General features: G+C 41.5%; 1 gene segment (V, D, J or C); it reads right to left on the bottom strand.

Annotated features, from left to right (window-relative positions):
• The window catches only part of LOC139235404 (Ig heavy chain C region-like), a 59,308-nt gene extending 49,943 nt beyond the window's left edge, over positions 1–9,365 (bottom strand). The window contains 1 exon segment of the C gene segment in view: positions 9,309–9,365. Within this exon segment, the coding sequence occupies positions 9,309–9,365 (57 nt within the window).
• Positions 9,366–23,869: the final 14,504 nt, after the last annotated feature.

Consider the following 23,869-nt stretch of genomic DNA (forward strand, 5'->3'; position numbering starts at 1 on the left):
AGGCACTGAGTGTAATGTAGCCTAGGTTGCTGATGATATAAAGATGGGTGAGAAAATTGTGAGGACACAAAAAATCTGCAAAGGGATATAGACAGGCTAAGTGAGTGGGCAGAACTGTACACGATATTGTACTAGAGTACTGCAATAAGGTTTTGATCTCCCTATTTAAGGAAGGATATACTTACATTGGAGGCTGTCCAGAGAATGTTTACTAGCATGAGTCTGGAGGGGAGGTAGTTGACTTATGAAGATAGGTTGAGTCGGTTGGGCCTATACAGATTGGAGTTCAGAAGAATGAGAGCTGATTTTACTGAAAGATTGGAAAACGATGGGGCTCAACAAGATGAATTCAGAGAGGATATTTCCACTCAAAGGGGAGAAAGAAACTAGGGGACATAGTCTCAGAATAAGGGGCAGTATATTTAAAACTGAAATGAGGAGGAATTTCTTCTCTGCGAGGATTGCATATCTATGGAACTCTATGCCCCAGAGAGCTGTGGAAGCTAGACATTCAATATATTTAAGGCGGAGAGAGACAGATCTTTGAGCGATAAGGGAATAAAAAATTATTGGGAGCGGGCAGGGAAGTGGGGCTGACTCCATGATCAGATCAGCCATGACCTTACTATATGACTGAGCAGATTCGAGCGGCCAGTTGGCCTACTCCTGCTCCTAGTTCTTATGTACTTATATTTTTATATTTATATTGCACTGGGCACTGTAGCTATTTATATTACACTAGGCCCTGCCTCTGTTTATATTACACTAGACCCGGTCTCCCTTTATGTTGGACTAGGTCATGTATCATTGCACTTCACAAGAAAACCCAGCAGATTGGAAAACTGCAAATGTAAGGCCCCTATTTAAAAAAAGGAGATTGCCAGAAAGCAGGTAACCATACATCAGATAGCCTAAAATCTGTGTTTGGGAAATTGTTGGAGTTCATTTTTAAAGAAGCTGTAGCATGATATTTGGAAAATCATAATTCGGTCAGGCAGACTCAGCATAGATTTATGGAGAGGAAGTCTTGTTTGCCAAATTTGGTGGAAATCTTTGAGGATGTCACGAACAGCGTGGATAAAGGGGAACCAGTGAATGTGGTGTATTTCGACTTCCAGAAGGCATTTGACATCGTGCCACATTAAAGATAACTTCACAAGATAAACCTTCACGGGGTTGGGGTAATATATTAGCATTGATAGAGGATTGTCTAATTAACAGAAAACAGAGAGTCGGGCTAAATTGTTCATTCTCGGTTTGGCAATCAGTAAATGGTGGCGTGCCGCAGGGATCAGTGCTGGGGCCCCAGCTATTTACAATCTATACTAACAAATTGAATGAATGGACCGAGTATAACACAGAGAAGTTTGTTGACGATACAAAGTACAAAGATGTGAGGAAAAGCAATGTGTAAGGAAGACACAAAAAATCTGCAAAAGGACGCAGACAGGCCATGTGAGTGGGGAAAAATTGACAGATGGAGTATAATGTAAGAAAGTGTGAGATCATGCACTTTGGCAGAACAAATCAAAGAGCAAGTTTTTAATTAAATGGAGAAAAATTGCAAAGTGCTGCAGTACACCGGGACCTAGGGGTACTTGTGCATGAAACACATAAGGTTAATATGCAGGGAACGGAAGTGATCATGAAGGCCAATGGAATTTTGGCCTTTATTACAAAGGGGATGGAGTATAAAAGCAGGTTGGTCTTGCTACAGTTATACAGAGTATTGGTGAGGCCACACCTAGAAAACTGCGTACAGCTTTGTTTTCCACATTTTCGAAAGGTTATACTTCCTTTGTAGGAAGTCCAGAGAATGTTCACTAGGTTGATTGCGGAGATGAGGGGCTTGACTTACGAGGAAGGGTTGAGGAGGTTGGGCATCTACTCATTGGAATTCAGAAGAATGAGAGGTGATCTTATCGAAAAGGTGGATGCAGAAAGGATGTTTCCACTGATAGGATAGACTAAAACTAGGGGCATAATCTTAGAATAAGGGACCGTCCATTTAACACTGGAATGAGGAGGAACTTATTTTCTCATAAGGTTGTAAATCTGTGGAATGCACTGCCTCCGAGAGCTGTGGATGCCGGGAAATTGAATAAATTTAAGACAGAGATAGACAGTTTCTTATGCGATAAGGGATTAATGTGTTACGGCGAGCGTGCAAGGAAGTGGATCTGAGTCCATGATCGAATCAGCCATCTTCGTATTGTATGGCTGAGCAGGCTCGAGGGGCCGTATGGTCTACTCCTGCTTCTATTTCTTATATTCTTATGGTCTTCTAATGTTACAATGTCTGTTTGTGTCAGCCGAGGCTCAGCGTGTCTCACTTCGCTCCGGTCTCAGATGGTTTTGGGATAAACTCCCACTCCAATGAATATATCTCTATTTATTGCACAACACACCCTGTCTCCGTTATTTCTGCGTCTGTTAGATAGGCAGAAGATATATAGACGGTGGATAGATATTAATAAAAATAAAGATATATATGTGTGTGGGTGGGAATATTCAATACTTTTTTGGTTAAAACATATGTTTAGTTTCACTAATAGGTAACAAGAGTTGTGGGCAATGTCGAAATGATCTGGCATTGTGTCGGTAATATTTGTGTTGAGAGGATGGGGTGAATCTTGTAACAATCTCCCAGAGATGGACTGGGATTGAGGGACAGGACTGAAGGTGAGCAATTCACTGCACTTTGCAATACTTAGTGGCACTCTGTGTGTTAACGGTTACTAATTCACACTTGTGTTGTACTGTGCCAATTGCTCCCAGTTCTTTAATGTTAAGGATTGTTTTTCCTGCAGTATTTTCTATTGAGCTTTCACATGGCACACTGATTGTGACAGACAGAGCCTGGAACCGTGACCTCACATCACCGCCGGATGGGCGGCCGCAGGGTCCAAACATCCACCGGAAGAACAACTCATCTGCTTAAGACGAACAACTGAAAAGAGCACACACGCAGTGTTTGCTATATGTATGTGTGTGTGTGCATGTGTGTGTGTGTGTGTGTGTGCTTATGTGTGTGTATATGTATGTGTGTGTGTGTATGTGTGTTGTATGTCTGTGTATGTATGTGTGTGCATATGTGTGCGTGTATATGTGTGTGTGTGTGTATATATATGTGTGCGTGTTTGTGTGTGTGTGTATTTACAATGCACATCATTCATAAGGTGTGCAAGTGCATTTCACAAAGATAAATTATTAGCTCCAACCATTATTTTTCAGCATTTTATTTTATTCAACAGCTAATTGCAGATCGTTTAATACCTTTAACATTTATTGATAACACATTGTCTTGAGTGCTCTTCTTTAGAAAGTGATGTCACACTGACCATTGCATTACCAAGGTGACCATGTCTGTCCGCAGTATTCAGTGGGAAAGTGGATTAAATCACACCGAGAATAATGAGCAGCCAGGCACCAGTCTCTGTGCTTTATTCTCCAGTGATCACCTCACCATCACACAGAATCCGCAGATATACACCTCAAGTGTATGATTATTGGTGCAAGTGATGGTAAACATGAAACTGCACCTGTACCTGGCATGAGATTAATAAATCTGTAATTATCTGACTTATTGTCTCTCTCATTACACTAGATCCCATCGCAGTTTTTACTGCAGTAGACCCAGTCTCAGTTTATATAGTTGATGTGATGAACTTCCAAAAGGCATTTGATAAAGTGCTTTGATAATATCCTTGCCAGAAAAGTTAAATCCCATAGAATAAAAGGGACAGTGGCATCATGGATATGAAATTGGCTGAGTGACAGGAATCAGAGAGCTGTGGTTTTGTTTGGTCTGGAGGAAGGTATACATTGGTGTTTCGCAGCGGTTGGTACTAGGAACACTGCTTTTCTTGATTTATATTCATGACCTAGATTCGGGTGTACTCGGTACAATTTCAACATTTTCAAACGATTCAAAGCTTGGAAGTTTAGTGAACAGTGAGGAGAGGAGGATAGTGATGACTTCAAGAGGACAGCAACATGCTGGTGGAATAGACGGACACGTGGCAAATGGAACGCAGAAAAGTGTGAAGTTATACATTTTGGTCGGAAGAACGAGGAGATTAAAATTAACTAAAGGGTACAGTACTAAAAGCTGTGATGAACTCAGGGACCTGGGGGTATATATGCAAAAGTATTTGAAGGTGGCAGGGCTGGTTGAGAAAGTGTTTTAAAAAAACATATGGGATCCTGGGCTTCATAAATAGAGGCATATAATATATAAGCAAGGAAATTATGATGAACCTGTGTAAAACACGGTTTCGGCCTCAAGCTATTACTGTGTCAAATTCTGGGCACCGTACTTTAGGAAGGATGTGAACGTCTTAGAGAGGGTGCAGAAAAGATTTCCCTGTGGTTCCAGGGATAAGGTACTTCAGTTATGTGGATTGACTGGAGTAGCTGGGGTTGTTCTCCTTAGAGCAGAGAAGTTTGAGATGAGACTTGATAGAGGTGTTCAGAATCATAAGGGGTCGAGACAGAGCAACTGGAGAGAAACTGTTCCCATTGGCGGAAGGGTCGAGAACAGAGGATACAGATTTGTCGCATTGGCAGAACAACCTAAATCGACACGAGGAAAACTTAGGATCTGGAATGCACTGCCTGAAAGAGTGGTGGAGACAGATTCAATCATGGCATGGAATTGGATAAGTTCCTGAAGGAAGAACAATCACAGGGCTACGGAAAAGGGCGGGGAGTGGACTAGCTGAAATACTCTTGCAGAGAGCGGCATGGTCTATATGGGCCGAATGACTCTCACACCTGCATGACAGGAACGAATAAAACAATGTCCCTGTATCAGTACTTACTGCACTAGGCCCTACCTCAGTCATTACAGTAATAGAACTATTAATATTGTACTAGGCCCTGTCTCATATATTACTGGAATAGGCAATGCCTTTATTCCTATTACACAAGTCCCTGTCTCTGTTTATATTAAACTAGACAAGGACACTGTTTGTATTACTCTAGCCCCATCATTTCACTTCACTAAACGAGACAATGTCTCTGTTTATGTTAATTTAGACCCTGTCACTGTTATTAATGCACTAAACACTGTAACTCACGGGTCAGGTACAGCATGCGTCAGATAAAGAGTAAACCGACCTCTACATTTGAATCAAACATTCCCAGGACAGGTACAGTAGGGGTTAGATACAGTTTAAAGCTCCCTCGACTCTGTCCCATCAAACACTCCCATGACAGGTGCAGAATGTGCCAGATCCAGAGTAAAGCGACCTCTACAGTGTCCCATCAAACACTCCCACCGCAGGTAGAGCACAGTTTAAATACAGAGTAAAGCTCTCCCTACACTGTCCTATCAAACGCTCCCAGATCGTTTAATGCACAGGTCACATCCTGGATTAAATCTCCCTCTGCGCATTCCAATCAAGTTGGTTCGAGGCGTATCATTAGGGTTCAAGGAAAACTTTTGTTAGATTTTAATATCTAGTTGTGGGAGATGGCCAATTATCCATTCGTGAGAGACAATACAAAAAGTGGAAATAGGAGATGGAGAGGTTACAGGGAATCTCCACTGACACATTTGTAATGTTACTATAGACGGTGAATCGAATATTTCACCATTCTGTCCCTGGGTATCATCTTTACTTTATTCTCCTGTAATTTAAGAAATGTCCCCCCAAAAATTGCTACTGGAATCCGTTGAGAAATTTCATTTCTTTCTCGGTTTATTTCTATGCTGTATTGGTGGGGAAACATTTAAATTGTTTCTGTCACTCAATACTCTAATCTGGGACTTCTATTTCTGTGTTTATTTACATAACCGCCTCACTGGTTCCCATGAAGTGTTCATGGCAGCAAAATCAGATTAACAGAGTCATTTATTGATTCGTCTCCTCTCACAACAATTGTTTATTTTAAAAATATTGAATGTTGGTACAACATTAATAGAAAAATCCACAACAGTGAGGTTTGCTTCAGTTTTTTTCAATTAGAACAGATGTCATTTATATCAAAGAAATACATAGTAAAATTAATAATTCAGTTTTGAAAGATCTACTGCCGAAATTAATGCAACATCTCTGAACAGGCTGCTATTCCACTGGATCTCCACTTAGTGTAAGATTTAACCCATTGAAACTAAACAAGTAAAACCAGTGAAAAGAGGAGTGTCCTACAATCACATTAATATCTGAGCTTTTCACATATATCAACTTGTATTTACAAGTGTTGACATTTAGAAACACCCTGCATTTATATAGTGCCTTTCTTGACCTCATGATGTCCCAAAGTGCTTTACAGCCAATGAATTACTTTGGAAGTGTGCTCACTGTTGTAATGTAGGAAACGTGGCAGCCAATGTGTGCACAGCAAGCTCCCACAAAGAGCATGACATATTGATCAAATAATTTGTTTTTCAGATGTTGGTTGAAGTATAAATATTTGCGCTGGAAACCCTGGAGAACTCATCTGCTCTTCAATATAGTGCCATGAATCCCTTAAATGCAACTGAGCAGAAAGATGAGGCCTCATCTTATTGTCTGCCCTGAAAGACGGTATCTCGGACCGTGCAGCACTCCCTCAGAACTGGCACCGGGCTTGTCGGCATAGATTATTGGCTCAGGTCTCTGGAATGTGGTTTAGTATCTGTGACCTTCTGAATCACAGGCGAGAGTCATCCCACTGAGCCGAGGCTTGAACATATCACAGCTTGTACTTTAAAATGTTCACATTCAGCTCATCGTGTCTGACGTTCAGTGCCTGCGCCCAGTCTTACACTGATCGATTTATTTATTATCAGGGCGAGTTCTCTTATCTTGCCCGTGATGTCATTCCCACACTGGTATTTTCACTGGATCCATATAAAAGTGACGCCGACTCCGCAAGGAACATCTGGATGTGCCCTAGGCAGAAGGGCTCACGGAACTTGAGTTTTACACTGTGTGAGCTGCACCATCAAAGCAGCTGAAAGCTGGGATTGTTCTCCTTAGAGCCGAGCGCGTTATGGGCCACTTAATAGAGGTTTTCCAAGTCATGAAGAGTTTTGATCGGGTAAATTGGGAGATACTCCATCACTCCCCCCACCATCCCTCTCGCCCTCCACCCGTCTCTCCTTACTTCTCTCCCTTCATTCTTACCTCCGTTCATACCTCCATCCCTCCCTCCATCAATCGCTCCCTCCCTGCAGCCATCCCTCCCTCCCTCTGTCCATCCCTCCACCATTCCTCCATACTCCACCATACTTCATCCCTCCCTTGTTCCACTCCACCCTCCACTCTTTCCTCCCTCAGCCCAAACGATTATTATTGTTCCCTTTGCAATGTTTCAGCTTCATCGATGACGATTCCTCAGCTGGAATTTTCTGCACCCAATTCCTTCAGCGGGGTTTCATATGTATTAATAAGTAAGAGAGAGCGCGATGGCAAATATATATATTGAAGCCCCCACGCTAAATAAAACTGACAAGAAATGAAATGCTTACCTTTCAGGAGAGGGAGTTGGCTGGGGAACCGGCACTGGGTAGAAATTCTGGTTGGGGCAGTCGCGATACCTTTCCTTTTTTAAATAAAAAAAATAAGATAACAATTTTAAAAAAATTTCAAGACATCGTCGGCTTTCAGCTGCTCTTTTTTCCTCCGCCTTCTCGCGGTTGAGGACGGGCCTGTGCCCGCCTGGAGCTCGCTTCATTGTGTGTACGGGACGGTAGGATTGAAGCTCTCACTACGTGGCCAGACTTGGAGAAGCTGGGGCTGTTCTCCTTACAGCAGAGAATGGTGAGGGTGTATTTACCAGATTGGTACCAGGGATGAATGACTAGAAACATTAGTTCAACCCCAGCTGGAGTATTGTATCTAATTCTGGGCACCACACTTTAGGAAGGACGTGAAGACTTTCGATGGAGTACAGAAGAGATTTACTGGAAATGTATCAGGGATGGGGGATTGGAATTATGTGGAGAGACTGGAGAAACTGGAGCTGTTCTCCTTAGATTAGAAAAGGTTAAGAGGAGATTTAGTAAATTATAAGAACATAAGAACATAATAAAGAGGAGCAGGAGTGGGCCATACGACCCCTCGAGCCTACTGCGCCATTCAGTGTGATCATGGCTGAACTGACAATGGACTCAGCTCCACTTCCACGTCCGCTCCCCATAGACCCTTATCCCCTTATCGTTTAAGAAACGGTCTATCTCTGTCTTAAATTTATTCAATATCCCACCTTCCACAGCTCTCTGAGGCAGCGAATTCCACAGATGTACAACCTCTGAGAGGAGAAATCTCTCCTCATCTCAGTTTTAAATGGGTGGCCCCTTCTTCTAAGATCGTGCCCTCGAGTTCTAGTCTCACCCATCAGTGGAAACATCCTCTCTTCATCCACCTTGTCAAGCCCCTTCATAATCTAATAAGTTTCGATAAGATCACCTCTCATTCTTCTGAATTCCAATGAGTAGAGGCCCCAACTACTCATCCTTTCCTCATAAGTCAAACCCTTCATCCCATGAATCAACCTAGTGAATCTTCTCTGAACTGCCTCCAAAGCACCTATATGCTTTTGTAAATATGGACTCCAAAACTGCATGCAGTATTCCAGATGTGGCCTCAGCAATACCTTATATAGCTGTAGCAAGGCTTACCTGCTTTTATACTCCATCCCCTTTGCAATGAAGACCAAAATACCATTGGCCTTCCTAATCACTTGCTGTACCTGCGTACAGTCCTTTTGTGTTTCATGCACAATACCCCCAGGTCCCGCTGTACTGCGGCACTTTGCAATCTTTCTCCATTTAAATAATAATGCTCTTGGATTTTTTTCGGCCAAAGTGCATGCCCTCACACTTTACAACATTATACTCCATCTGCCAATTTTTTTCTCACTTACTTAGCCTGTCTATGTCTTTTTGCAGATTTCTTGTGTCCTCCTCACACACTACTTTTACTCCCATCTTTTTATCGCCAGCAAACCTGGCTACGTTACACTCAGTCCCTTCTCCAAGTAGTTAATGTAGATTGTAATTAGTTGGGGTCGCAGCACTGATCCCTGCGGCATGCCATTAGTTACTGGTTGCCAATCAGAGAATGGACCATTTATCCTGATTCTCTGTTCTTTGCTCCAATCCTCTATCCATGTTAATATATTAACCCCAGCCCCGTGAACTTTTATCTTGTACAGTAACCTTTTATGTGGTACCTTGTCAAATGTCTTCTGGAAGTCCAAAGCACCCTATCCAATGGTTCCCCTTTATCCACCCTGTTCGCTACATACTCAAGGAACTCCAGCAAATTTGTCAAACATGACTTCCCCTTCATAAATCCATGCTGACTTTGCCTCACCGAATTTTGCTTTTCCAAATGTCCTGCTACTGCTTCATTAATAATGGACTCCGACATTTTCCCAACCAATATTATTACCAGGCATGAGGGACTTCAGTTAATATGTACAAAGTGGAGAATATGGGATTGTTCTCCTTGGAGGAGAAAAGTCTAAGAGGAGATTTGATAGATCTGTTTAAATTCATCAACGGTTTAGATAGAGTAAATAATTAGAAACTTTTTCAGATGTAAGGTGATTAACAAAAGAACCAGAGGCGATATTTGGACGCAATTTTCTATGCAACCACTGGTTAAGATTTGTATTGTACTGCCTGGTAGGGTGGTAGATATAGATTCAATAGTTTCCTTCAAAAAGAAATTGTACAAATACTACAAGGAGGAAAAAATGCAGTGATATAGGGAAAGTGCACGGGAGTGGGACTAACTGGATTGTTCTTCGAAAGAGCCGGCGCAGACTCTGTGGGCTGAATTATCACCTTCTGTGCCATACTAATCTATGAATGACCATAACACGGTTGAATTTCAAATTCAGTTGGAGAGCGCGAGAGTTGACTTTCAAACCACTGTCCAAAGCTTCAATAAAGGAGCCTACAAAGGGATGAGGGCAGTTGTGGCTAAAGTGGACTAGGAAAATAGATAAAAGTATGGGATGGTTGATGAGCAGTGGCAGACATTTAAGTAGATAATTCATAACTCGCAACAAAAATACATCCCAATGAGAAGGCAAGACTGTAAGAGAGGGGATAACCATTCGTGGCTAACTAAGGAAATAAGGATGGTTTCAAATTGGAAATAAAGGCATACAGTGTGGCCAAGACTAGTGGGAGGCCAAAGGACTGGGAAACTTTTAAAAGCCAGCAATGAACAACGAAACAAATGATGAAGAGAGGGAAGATAGATTATGAAAGTAAACTAGCGCGAAATATAAAAACAGATAGTAAGAGTTTCTACCGGTACATAACAAGCAAAAGAGAGGTTAAGGTAAATGTTGGTTATCAAGCGGATGAGACTGGGGAACTAATAATGGAGAACAGGGAAATGACAGAGACGTTGAACAAATATTTTGTATCGGTCTTCATGGTAGCAGACACTAAAAACATCCAAATTGTGGAAAATCAAGGGGCTATATGGAGGGAGGAATTTATTACAATCACTATCACTAATGAAGTTGTACTCGGTAACATAATGGGACTAAAGACGGACAAGTCCACAAGGCCTGATGGGTTACATCCTATGGCCCTAAAAGAAGTGGCTGCAGAGATAGTGGATGCTTTGGTTGTAATCTACCAAAATTCCTTGAATTCTGGGGCGGTCCCAGCGGATTGGAACACTGCAAATGTAGTGCCCCTATTTTAAAAAATAGGCAGACAAAAAGCAAGAAACTATAGACCAGTGAGCGGAACATCTGTCATTGGGACAATGCTGAAATCGATTAAGGAAGCAGTAGCGGGACATTTGGAAAAGCAAAATACAATCAAGCAGAATCAGCATGGTTTCATGAACGGGACGACATGATTGACAACTTTGCTGGAGATCTTTGAGGATGAAACGAGCAGGGTGGATTAGGGGGATCCAGTGGATATAGCGTATTTGGATTTCCAGAAGGTATTCGATATGGTGCCACATAAAAGGTTACTGCACAAGATAAAAGTTCTCGGGTTTGAAGGCAATATATTGGCATGGATAGAGGATTGGCTCACTAACAGATCGGAGGGTCGGGATAAATGGGTCAATTTCCGATTGGCAAACAGTATCTCGTGGTATGCCGCAGGGATCGGTGGTGGAATCTCAACTATTTACAATCGATAGTAATGACTTGGATGAAGGGACCCAGTGTAATATAGCCAAGTTTTCAGATGATAAAATGAAGGGTGGGAAAGGAAATTGTGAGGAGGACACCAATAACCTGTAAAGGGATATAGACAGACTAAGTGAATGGGCAAAACTCGACAGGATATTGGTGAAGCCACATCTAGAGTACTGCGTCCAGTATTAGCCTCTGTATTTAAGGAAGGATATACCTGCATTGGAGGCTTTCCGTTGAAGGTTGATTCCGGAGATGAGGGTGTTGAATTATGAAGATAGTGTGAGTAGGTTGGGCCAATACAAATTGGAGTTCAGAAGAATGAGAGGTGACCTTATTGCAAATTATAAGATAATGAGGGCACTCGACATTGTGGATGCAGAAAGGATACTTCCACTCATAGGGGAAAATAAAACTAGGGGACATAGTCTCAGAAAAACAAGCTGCACTTTTGAAACTGAACTAACGGGGAATTTCTTCGCTCAGAGGTATGTACATCTATGGAATTTTCAGCCCCAGAGAGTTGTGCAGACTAGGTCATTGAATATATTTAAGGCGGAGATAGAAAGATCTTTGAGCGATACTTTTCAGAATGACAGGCAGTGACTAGTGGGGTACCGCAAGGTTCTGTGCTGGGGCCCCAGCTGTTTACACTGTACATTAATGAATTAGATGAGGGGATTAAATGTAGTATCTCCAAATTTGCGGATGACACTAAGTTGGGTGGCAGTGTGAGCTGCGAGGAGGATGCTGTGAGGCTGCAGAGCGACTTGGATAGGTTAGGTGAGTGGGCAAATGCATGGCAGATGAAATATAATGTGGATAAATGTGAGGTTTATCCACTTTGGTGGTAAAAACAGAGAGACAGACTATTATCTGAATGGTGACAGATTAGGAAAAGGGGAGGTGCAAAGAGACCTGGGTGTCATGGTACATCAGTCATTGAAGGTTGGCATGCAGGTGCAGCAGGTGGTTAAGAAAGCAAATGGCATGTTGGCCTTCATAGCAAGGGGATTTGAGTACAGGGGCAGAGAGGTGTTGCTACAGTTGTACAGGGCATTGGTGAGGCCACACCTGGAGTATTGTGTACAGTTTTGGTCTCCTAACCTGAGGAAGGACATTCTTGCTATTGAGGGAGTGCAGCGAAGGTTCACCAGACTGATTCCCGGGATGGCGGGACTGACCTATCAAGAAAGACTGGATCAACTGGGCTTGTATTCACTGGAGTTCAGAAGAATGAGAGGGGACCTCATAGAAACATTTAAAATTCTGACGGGGTTAGACAGGTTAGATGCAGGAAGAATGTTCCCAATGTTGGGGAAGTCCAAAACCAGAGGTCACAGTCTAAGGATAAGGGGTAAGCCATTTAGGACCGAGATGCGGAGGAACTTCTTCACCCAGAGAGTGGTGAACCTGTGGAATTCTCTACCACAGAAAGTTGTTGAGGCCAATTCACTAAATATATTCAAAAAGGAGTTAGATGAGGTCCTTACTACTAGGGGGATCAAGGGGTATGGCGAGAAAGCAGGAATGTGGTACTGAAGTTGAATGTTCAGCCATGAACTCATTGAATGGCGGTGCAGGCTAGAAGGGCCGAATGGCCTACTCCTGCACCTATTTTCTATGTTTCTATGTTTCTAAGAGAATAAAGGGTTATTGGGATCGGGCAGGGAAGTGCACCTGAGTCCATGATCAGATCAGCCATGATCTTATTCAATGGCGAGCAGGCTCGTGGTGGCCCACTCATGTTCAGATTTCTAATGTTCTTTTGCTTACATTACACTTGGCACTGTCTCTCTTAAATTACACTAGACGCTGTCTCTGTTCATATTACACTAGACGCTGTCACTATTTAAATTACACTAGACCCTGTTTCTGTTTATATTACACTAGACCCTGTCTCTGTTTGTATTACACGAGACCGTGTCTCTGTTTCTTTTGCACTAGACCCTGTCTCTCTTTATATTACACTAGACCCTGTCTCTGTTTATATACACTCGACCCTGTATCTCTTTATCTTACACTAGACCCTGTCTCTCTTTATATTACACTCGACCCTGTCTCTCTTTATATTACACTAGATCCTGTCTCTCTTTCTGTTACACTAGACCCTGTCTGCCTTTATGTTAAACTGGGCCATGTATCCATTGACTTCATAAGACAATGTCTGTTTGTGTCAACTGAGGCTCAGGGTGTCTAACTTTCTCCGCGGTCTCAGATAGTTTTGGGATGAACTCCCTCTCCAGGGACTATATATCTATTTATTGTACAACAGATAGTTATTTTTGCCATGCGTCTGTTAGAGAGACAGAAGCTATATAGACGGTGGATAGATATTACTATAAATAAAGATATTTATGTGTGTCGGTAGGAGGATGCAATACTTTTTTTTGGTTGGAACATCAGTTTAATTTCGTTAATAGCTATCAATAGTTTTGTGTAATGTCGTATTGATCTGGTATTGTATGGGTAATATTTGTGTTGAGAGGATGGGGTGAATCTTATAACAATCTCCCAGAGATGGACTGGGATTGAGGGACAGGACTGAAGGTGAGCAATTCACTGCACTTTACACTACTTAGTGGCACCCTGTGTGTTAAAGGTCACTAATTCACACTTGTCTTCTCCTGTGCCAATTGCTCCCAGTTCTTTAATGTTAAGGATTGTTTTTCCTGCAGTATTTTCTATTGAGCTTTCACGTGACCCACTGATTGTGTCAGACCGAGCCTGGAACCGTGATCTCACAGCACCGCCATATGGGCGGCTGCAGGCTCCCAGTATCCACCGGAGTTCAATCTCTCATCTGGCTAAGACGATCAACTGAAAAGAGAACACACAAAGTGTTTTCTATATGTGTATGTATATGTGTGTGTGTATGTGTGTGTGGTTATGTACATGTTTGTATGTGTGTGTATGTACAAATTATAATGTGTGCAAGAACATTCAACAAAGTTAAATGATTATCTTCAACCATTATTTTTCAGCATTTTATTTTATTCAACAGCTAATTGCCGATCGTTTAATACCTTTAACATTCATTGATAACACATTGTCTTGCACGCTCTACTTTAGAAAGTGATGTCACACTGACGATTCCCTTACCAAGGTGAACATGTCTGTCCGCTGTATTCAGTGGGAAAAGGGATTAAATTACATCGAGGATAATGAGCAGCCAGCCACCAGTCTCTGCGCTTTATTGTCCAACAATCATTCACCATCACACAGAATCTCCTGATACACACCTCAAGTATATGATGATTGGTGCAAGTGATGGTAAACATGAAACTGCACTGTACCTGGCATGAGGTTAGTATATATGTAATTACCTGACTAATTGTTTCTCTCATTACTGCACTAGACCCAGGCTCAGTTTATATCGTTGATGTGGTGGATTTAGAAAAGGTGTTTGATAAAGTGCCTTGATAATATCCGTGCCAGCAAAGTTGAAACCCATAGCATAACAGGGACAGTGGCAGCCTGGATATGAAATTGACTGAGTGACAGGAATCAGAGAGTAGTGTTTTTTTTGGACTGGAGGAAACACTGCTTTTCTTGATTTATATTCATGAATTATATTGGGTGTAAGGGCACAATTTTAATATTTGCAGATGACTCAAAGCTTGGAAGTATAGTGAACAGTGAGGAGGGTTATTATATATTTCAAAAGGATGTAGACTTGCTGGTAGAATAGACGGATGCATGGAAAATGAAACACATAAAATTTTGAAGTGATACATTTTGGTAGGAAGAACGAGGAGAGCCAAAATGAACCAAAGGGTACAATTCCAAAGGGTATGATGAACACAGAGACCTCAGGCTATATGTGGATAAATCATTGAATGTGGCAGGGCAGATTGAGAAATTGGTTTAAAAAGCATATGGGAGCATGTGCTTCATAAATAGAGGCATAGAATACAAAAGGAAGGAAATTATGTAGAACCTGTAAAAAACACTGATCAGGCCTCAACTGGAGTATTGTGTCCAATTCTGGGCACCGCACTTTAGGAAGGATGTGAATGCCTTAGAGAGGGTGCAGAAAATATTAACGTGTTGTTCCAGGGATAAGGTACTTCGGTTATGTGGTCTAGTCTGGAGAAGCTGGGGTTGTTCTCCTTAGAGCAAAGAAGTTTGAGGTGAGATTTGAATGAGGTGTTCAGAATCATAAGGGGTCTCGAGAGAGTAGCTGGAGATGAACTTTTCCCATTGGCAGAAGGGTCGAGAACAGAGGACACAGATTTAAAGTGATTGACACAACCAAAGGCGACATAAGGAAAACGTTTGTATGCAGCGAGTGGTTATGATCTGAAATGCAATGCCTGAAAGGCGGGTGGGCGAAGATTCAATCATGGCATTCCAAAGGGAATTGGATAAGTACTTGAAGGAAGAAAATTCACATGGCTACGGGAAAGGACGGAGGACTGGACTGGTTGAAATTCTCTTGCAGAGAGCGACACGGGTTATAAAGGCCGAATGGCCCTCTTCTGTGCTGTAACCATTCTATGATTCTATAATACACCAGAGCCTGTCCTCAGTTATAACTACACAAGACACTGTTCCAGTTTATATAACCCCACACACCATGTTAAATATTCACTCCCTTCACCACCGGCGTACCATGTCTGCAGTGATTACTATCCACAAGATGCATTGCAGTAACTCGCCAAGACATCTTCGACAGAACTTTCCAAATCTACGACTTCATCCACATAGAAGGACAAGGGCAGCAGGCTCATGGGAACACCATCATCTCCACGTACCCCTCCAAATCACACACCAATCTGGCTTTGAAATGTATTATCTTTCCTTCATAGACACTCGGCCAAATTCTTAAACCCCGTCCCTAACACTGTGTGAGTACCTTCTCCACAAGGTCTGCAGCGGTTCAAGGTGGCAGCTCACCAACTGCTTCTCAATGCCAATTAGGAAAAGACATTCAATATTGGACTTGCCAGCGACACCCACACCCACATGTCAGGAACCAATAAACAATATCCCTGTATCAGTCATTACAGTACTAGCCACTACCTCTGTTCGTACTGCATTTGAACTATTAATATTGTACTAGGCCCTGTCTCAGATATTAATGGAATATGCCATGCGTTTGTTCCGATTACAAAAGATCCTGTCTCTGTTTATATTAAACTAGACAAGGACATTGCTTATATTACAGTAGCTCCATCCTTTAACATTACTGCATTAGAACATGTCTCTTTTTTTATATTAGACTAGACCCTGTTACCGTTATTACTGCACGAGAATATGTCTCTCTTTATATTACACTGCACGCTGTGTCAGGTATTACTGCTCTAGACATATAACTCCCAGGGCAGATGTAGCATGTGTCAGATACAGAGTAAAGCTCCAACTATACTGTCCCATCACACTTGCACAGAACAATAACAGCACGGGTTAGAGACAGAGTGATGCTCCCTCTATACTGTCCCATCACACACTGCCAGGGCAGGTGCAGCATGTGTCAGATACAGAGTAAAGATACCTCTAAACTGTCCCATCAAAAACTCCCATGCCATTTAATGCACAGGTCACATTTTGGACTAAAACCCCCTCTGTGCACTCCAATCAATTTGGTCCGAGGCAGATCCTTATGGCTGAAGGAAATCTTTTGTTAGATGTTGACATCTAGTTCTGGGGGAATGTCAATGATCCATTCTTGAGAGATAGGAGGAAAATGGAAAATTGAGAGGCAGAGGATACACAAATATCCACTATCACCTTTGTGATGTTGCTGTACATGCTGACGAGAAGCAATCTTTCCCCATTCTGTCCGTGGGTATCATCTTTACTTTATTCTCCTATAATTTAGAGAAATGTACCAAAAAACAATTGTTGTTGGAATCTGTTGAGAGATTTGCATTTCTCTCTGTCTTTATTTCAATGTTTTGTTGGTGGGGAAACTTTTATTGTGTCTTTGTTGTTCAATGCTCTAATCTGGGACTTCTATGTCTGTGTTTATTTACATAAATGCCTCACTGCTGGCGATGAAATGTCCATGGCAGCAAAATCAGATCAACATAGTCACTTATTGATTGGGCTCAACTCACAACAATGGCTTATTTTAAGAATATTGACAGAAGTAGAAATATGTCGAACAGTGACGTTACCTTCAGTTTTGTTCAATTGCAACAGATGTGATTTATATCAAAGGGAATAAATATTTAAATGAATAATTCAGTTCTTAAAGATCTGCTGCTGAAATCAGTGGAACATCTCTGAACAGGCTGTTATTCCACTGCATCTCCATTTAATGGAAGATTTAAATAACTGAAACTAAATAATTTAAACCAGTAACCAGAGGAGTGCCGACAATCACAGGATTATCTGAGCATTTAACATATTGCAACTTGTATTTTGAAATGTTGATATTTAGATACACATTGCATTCATATAGCGCCTTTCATGATCTCATGATATCCCAAAATGATTTACAGACAATGAATTACTTTGGAAGTTTAGTCACTGTTGTAATGTAGGAAGTGTGGCAGCCAATTGCTGCACATCAAGATCCCACCAACAGCAATGAAATAATGATCAGATCATCTATTTTTCAGATGTTGGTTAAGGGATAAATATTCGCGCTGTGAACCCTGGAGAACTCATCTGCACTTTAACATAGTGCCATGAGTCCTTTAAATCCACCTGAGTGGGAAGAAGGGGAATCAGTTTAATGTCTGTCCTGAACGACAGCACCTCTGACCGTGCTGCACTCCCTCAGTACTGGCACCGGACGTGTCGGCATAGATTATGGGCTCAGGTCACTGGAGTAGAGTTTAGTATCTGAATTTCTGAATCAAAGGTGACAGTGATCCCACTGAGCCGAGGCTCGACCATATCACAGCATGTATTTTAAAATGTTGCCATTCAGCTCATCGTGTCTGAAGTTCAGGGCCTGAGCCCAGTCTTACTCCGGTCCGTTTATTATCAGGGACGAGTTCTCCTATCTTGCCTGGGATGTCATTCCCACACTGGAATTTCCACTGGATCTATGTAAAAGTGTCAGCGAATACGCAAGGAACATCTGGAAGTGCCTGAAGCACAAGGACTCACCGATTACACTGTAGTTTTACAGTGTGTCAGATGCACTATCAGAGCAGCTGGAAGCTGGGACTGTTCTGCTTAGAGCCGAGCAGGTCATGGGCCATTTAATAGAGGTGCTCAAAATCAATAAGAATTTTGTTCGGGTAAATTGACATATACTCCATCACTCCGTCCCTCCATCCCTCCCACACTCCACCCGACTCTACTTCACTCCCTCCCTTCATCGCTTCCTCCCTCCATCCCTTCTATCCTCCACCTGTCTCTCCTTCCCTCCCTCCCTCCATCACTCCCTCCATCAAACTCTCCCTCCCTGCACCCATCCCTCCCTCCCTCCGTCCATTTCTCACCCCTCCAACACGCCACCCCTCCCTTGCTCCACTTCTCCCCCCCTCCATCCCTCCCTCAGCTCAACCGATTATTATTTTTTTCCTTTGCAGTTTTTCTGCTCCCATCGATGAGTATCCCTCAGATGGAATTTTCTGCACCCAATTCCTTCACCGAGCTTTAATATATATTAACAAATAAGAGAGAGAGCGATGGCTAATATATATATTTAATACCATCCCCCCAAAAAAACTGACAAGAAATAAAATGGCAACATTTCCGGAGAGGGAGTGGCTGGGGAAGTGGCACTGGATAGAAATTCTAGACAGGGCAGTCAGGATATTTTTCCGTTATGTAATTAAAAAAACAGATAATAATTTTAGAAATTCTTTTAACGCATCATCGACTTCAGCCGCTCATTTTTCCTCCACTTTCTCGCTGTTGAGGACGGGTCAGTGCCGGCCTGGAGCTCGCTGCCATTGTGTGTACCGGACGGTAGGATGCAAGCTCTCGCTACACGGACAGATTTGGAGAAGCTGTGGCTGTTCTCCTTACAGCAGAGAAGTGTGAGGGAAGATTTGCCAGATTGGTACCAGGGATGAATGACTATAAACACGAGTTCGGCCCCAGCTGGAGTATTGTGTCCAATTCTGGCCAGCACACTTTAGGAAGGACATGAAGACTTTCGCTAGGGTGCAGAAGAGATTTACTGGAAATGTATCAGGGATGGGGATTATAATTATGTGGAGGGACTGGATAATCTCGGGCTGCTCTCCTTACAGCAGAGAAGTTTGCGAGGAGATTTAGTAAATTATAAGAACATAAGAACATAAGAATGAGGAGCAGGAGTAGGCCATACGGTCCCTCGAGCCTGCTGCGCTGTTCAATAAGATCATGGCTGATCTGATCATGGGTTCAGGTCCACTTCCGCACCCGCTCTCCATAAACCCATATACCCTTATTATTTAAGAAACTGTCTATTTCTGTCTTAAATGTATTCAACGTCCCAGCTTCCACAGCTCTCTGAGGAAGGGAATTCCACAGATTTACCACCCTCTGAGAGAAGAAATTTCTCCTCATCTCAGTTTTTCATGAGATGAAAACTATTCTAATATCATACCCTCTAGTTCTAGACTCCCCTATCAGTGGAAACATCCTCTCTGCATCCACCTTGACAAGCCCCATCATAATCTTATACGTTTCGATAAGATCACCTCTCATTCTTCTGAATTCCAATGAGTAGAGGGCCAACCGACTCAACTTTTCCTCATAAGTCAGCCCCGTCATCCACGGAATCAACTGAGTGAACCTTCTCTGAATTGCCTCCAAAGCAATTTTATCCTTCATAAATATGGAAACCAAAACTGCACGCAGTATTCCAGGTGTGGCCTCACCAATACCTCATATAGCTCTAGCAGACTTCCCCGCTTTTATACTCCATCCCCTTTGCAATAAAAGCCAAGATACCATTGGCCATCCTGATCACTTGCTATACCTGCATACTATCCTTTTGTGTTTCATGCACAAGTACCCCCACGTCCCGCTGTACGGAGGCACGTTGCCATCTTTCTCCATTTAAATAATAACATGCTGTTTGATTTTTTTTTCTGCAAAGTGCATGACCTCACATAGTCCAACATTATACTCCATCTGCCAATTTTTTTCCCATTCACTTAACCTGTCTATGTCCTTTAGCAGATACTGTGTATATTCCTCACACATTGCTTTTCCTCCAATCCTTTTATCATCAGCAAACTTGGCTACGTTACACTCAGTCCCTTCTTCCAAGCTGTGAATGGAGATAGTAAATAGTTGGGGTCCCTGCACTGATCCCTGCAGCACCCCATAGTTTCTCGTTGCCAACCAGAGAATGAACCATTTATCCCGACTCTCTGTTCTCTGTTAGTTAGCCAATCCTCTGTCAATGCTAATATATTACCCCCGATCCCGTGAACTTTTATCTTGTGCAGTACCCTTTTATGTGGCACCTTGTCAAATGCCTTCTGGAAGACCAAATACACCACACGCACTGGTTCCCTTTTATCCACCCTGTTCGCTACATACTCAAAGAACGCCAGCAAATTTGTCAAACATGACTTCACCTTCATAAATCCATGCTGCATCTGCCTGACCGAATTTTGTTTTTCCAAATGTCCAGCTACTTCTTCGTTAATAATGGAATCCAACATTTTTCCAACCACGATTAGTACGAGGCATTAGGGACTTCAGTTAATGTGGAGAGACTGTAGAAGATGGGATTGTTCTACTTGAAGAAGAGAAGTTAAAGTGGAGATTTGATCGACGTGTTTAAAATCATAAAGGGTTTAGATCAATGGTTCTCAACCGGTGTTCCACTGCATATTGGTGTGCCGTGAACCCTTCACAGGTGTGCCGGCAAATTGTGTAAAAGTATGGTGGACTTTAGCTGATTTCTCAATGAAACACAAACCGTTTCACTCTGAAACAGAAGGGGAGGGGGAGGGAGAGAAACAGAGAGACACATATGTCATCTATCTATATTTATGACGCCACTGCTGTAGTAAACATTGCCAATATTGACAAATAACTATCTATTTATCTCTATTATTATAAAAAAAAACTATGTTCTAGAGTTGTACAAGTAATGATGACAAGAGATAGCACATACAAACAATTTAAATGTCCATACTCAGAACAAAGTCCTTTGGCAAAATTTGTTTCCTTTGAGTATTCGACATCGCACAACCCCGCCCCCCCCACCCCACCTCTCTATTCCCTTACTGCCTCCCATTACTGATAAAGAAGTGCGAGTGCCTACCATCGACTGAAACTGTGTGTGTAAGCGCGTGCTTGTGTGTGTATGTGCGTCTGTACCAAGGCTTATCCAGGGGGGCAGTTGGGCCATGTCCATGCCCAATCCAAAATAATAGTATTAAATTGTTCATTTGAAAAGCTTAAAATGTAATTATTATATTGGATGAAAGAAATGAAAGATGACTCTAACACATATGCAGTAAAATGTGTAGTTTTTATACGAAAATGTCAAACCCTATTTAATTACATTCTTATTTATATTTTGTTATTTTTGTTTATTGATCTGCAGCTTGATGTTTGGCCGGGACTGGCGGCATCTTTGATGCTTTGACCTGATATAGCGCCAATTAGCGGCTCCTTTGGTGTAAGCGTCATCCAATTTGACCTGGCCTCGCCACTCTAGCGGTTACTTTGATTTCTGAGCGTTCGCTTTTAGCATATTTTGACCACAGTCAAAATCAAAACTTCCTGTTCAACTCTAGGTTCGTTTCTGTCTGGACTCTCTGGAGTTTGGAAATTGGAAGACTCAGTTCGTATCTGTCTGGAGTTTGGATCATTCAGAAGAAAAATTTTGTCCTCCCAATGGACAAATTCATCATAAGAAAACGTAAAAATGAGCAAGGAGATATCAATGACAATGCCACTACAAGTGGCGCTAGTAGGCCTACAACCAACGCCAAACCGAATCCTAAAAAATCCAAAATTCAGCGTCAATATATTGAGGATTATTTGAGGTTCACTTTTTCATGGACAGGAGAAGAAGAATGCCCCATTCCACTGTGTGTTTGTGCGGCAAAAAAAACTGTAGAACAGTCCAATGGTTCCCAGGACATTCAAACGTCATTGTACTACGAAACATGCACATCTTTCAACAAAAGATCAGATGTATTTTCAGAGATTGATGGCAACGCAATCAAAACAAGTGAAATATTTTGAAAAAAATGTTAAGGTAAGTTTCAAATTGCATCTTAGGAAATTGCTGAATTAATAGCGCAGAAAATGAAGTCTCATACTGTAGCTGAGTCACGTATGTTGCATGCATGTCGTAAAATTGCCAAAATAATGCTTGGTGATGCAGCGGAACAAGAAATTGCAAACATTCCGCTGTCTGACGATATAATTCGGAGAAGCATAAATGAAATGTCACCTAACATTGAAGAAAATGTAGCCAATAAACTTACAAACTCGAATTTTGCTGTGCAAATCGACGTGTCCACCAACATTAGTGATAAATGTTAGCATTTGTTCGCTTCATTCATGAAAACGAGATAGTTAACCAATTTCTGTGCTGAAGAAAACTTCCCAAAAGTATTAGAGGTCAAGACATATCTGATTCTGTGAATTCATATTTAGAAGACTTGAGAATTTCATGGGACTCATGTGTTGGAATCTACATGGACGGTGCTCAATCTATGGTGGGATTTGTCAAAGGGTTCATTACGCTTGCAAAAAAACATAATCCAAATATATTCCCCCAATGCCTTTTGCATAGAGAAGCACTTGTTACAAAGACATTACTGCTCGAATTAAAATCTGTGTTAGATCAGGTTGATAATATTGTAAATTATATAAAATCAAGACCTTTAAAAACTTGCTTGTTAAACAGCTCTGCAAAGCTATGGATGCACAGCACGAATGTTTACTTTTGCATACAGAGGTAGGATGGCTTTCAAGGGGAAAAGTTTTATGTCGTGTATTTGAACTTAAAAAAGAATTGTCAGTATTTTTTGAAAAAGAAGGAAATGATACCTTTTGCAAATACCTGAAGAGTGAAATGTGGTGTGCTAAGTTGGCATATTTGGCAGCTGTATATAATTGTCTAAACAGAGTTAATACCAGTATGCAACGGCGAAATGAAAACATTCTCAGCTCTACAGACAAGCTATTAGCTTTTCAGAAAAACAATTCTCCCTGGAAAAAGAGAGCAACAGAAAAAAAATCTTAAAACCTTCCCTTTGATACCAAATCACAGTATTAAAAAGGTTGCTCCTATTGTGATAGAGCATTTGGCATCACTGGAAGACAGCATCAAAAATATTTTCGATCTTTGGATGTAGAGAATATGATTCCATTTTCTCCAACTAATACGTCAGATTTTGATTTTACATTGCAAGAAGAAGAAGAATTGACTTCTACTTCTACAGACCACAGTCTTAAAATGAAACATTCAGATATGTCTCTTGATGAATTCTGGATTTCTATTAAAGAAGAATATCCTGCAATATCAAAAAAAGCTTTGATAATTCTGATACAGTTTTCTACATCTCTGCGAATTAGGATTCACATCTCTTATGAACATCAAATGCGAAAAAAGGGAAAAACTTATCGAACTTGAACACGAAATGAGAGAGGCCGTATCGGTTATATGCCCTAATATTAGTGACATATCTAAAAAAACGTCAGGCACAAGTATCACATTAAAATACTAATTAATCTATAATTAACGTGAGGAATTATTATTATAGTTTATTATTTTATTGTTACATTCAGAATAAAAAATAATTAATAACATACATGCATAGAATGTTGTATATCTTCATATACTGTGATTAATAAAATGTTTTTAAAATTTTCTGAAACTTGC

This window comes from Pristiophorus japonicus, chromosome 23 (assembly GCF_044704955.1).
Source record: "Pristiophorus japonicus isolate sPriJap1 chromosome 23, sPriJap1.hap1, whole genome shotgun sequence".
Classification (NCBI taxonomy): domain Eukaryota; kingdom Metazoa; phylum Chordata; class Chondrichthyes; family Pristiophoridae; genus Pristiophorus; species Pristiophorus japonicus.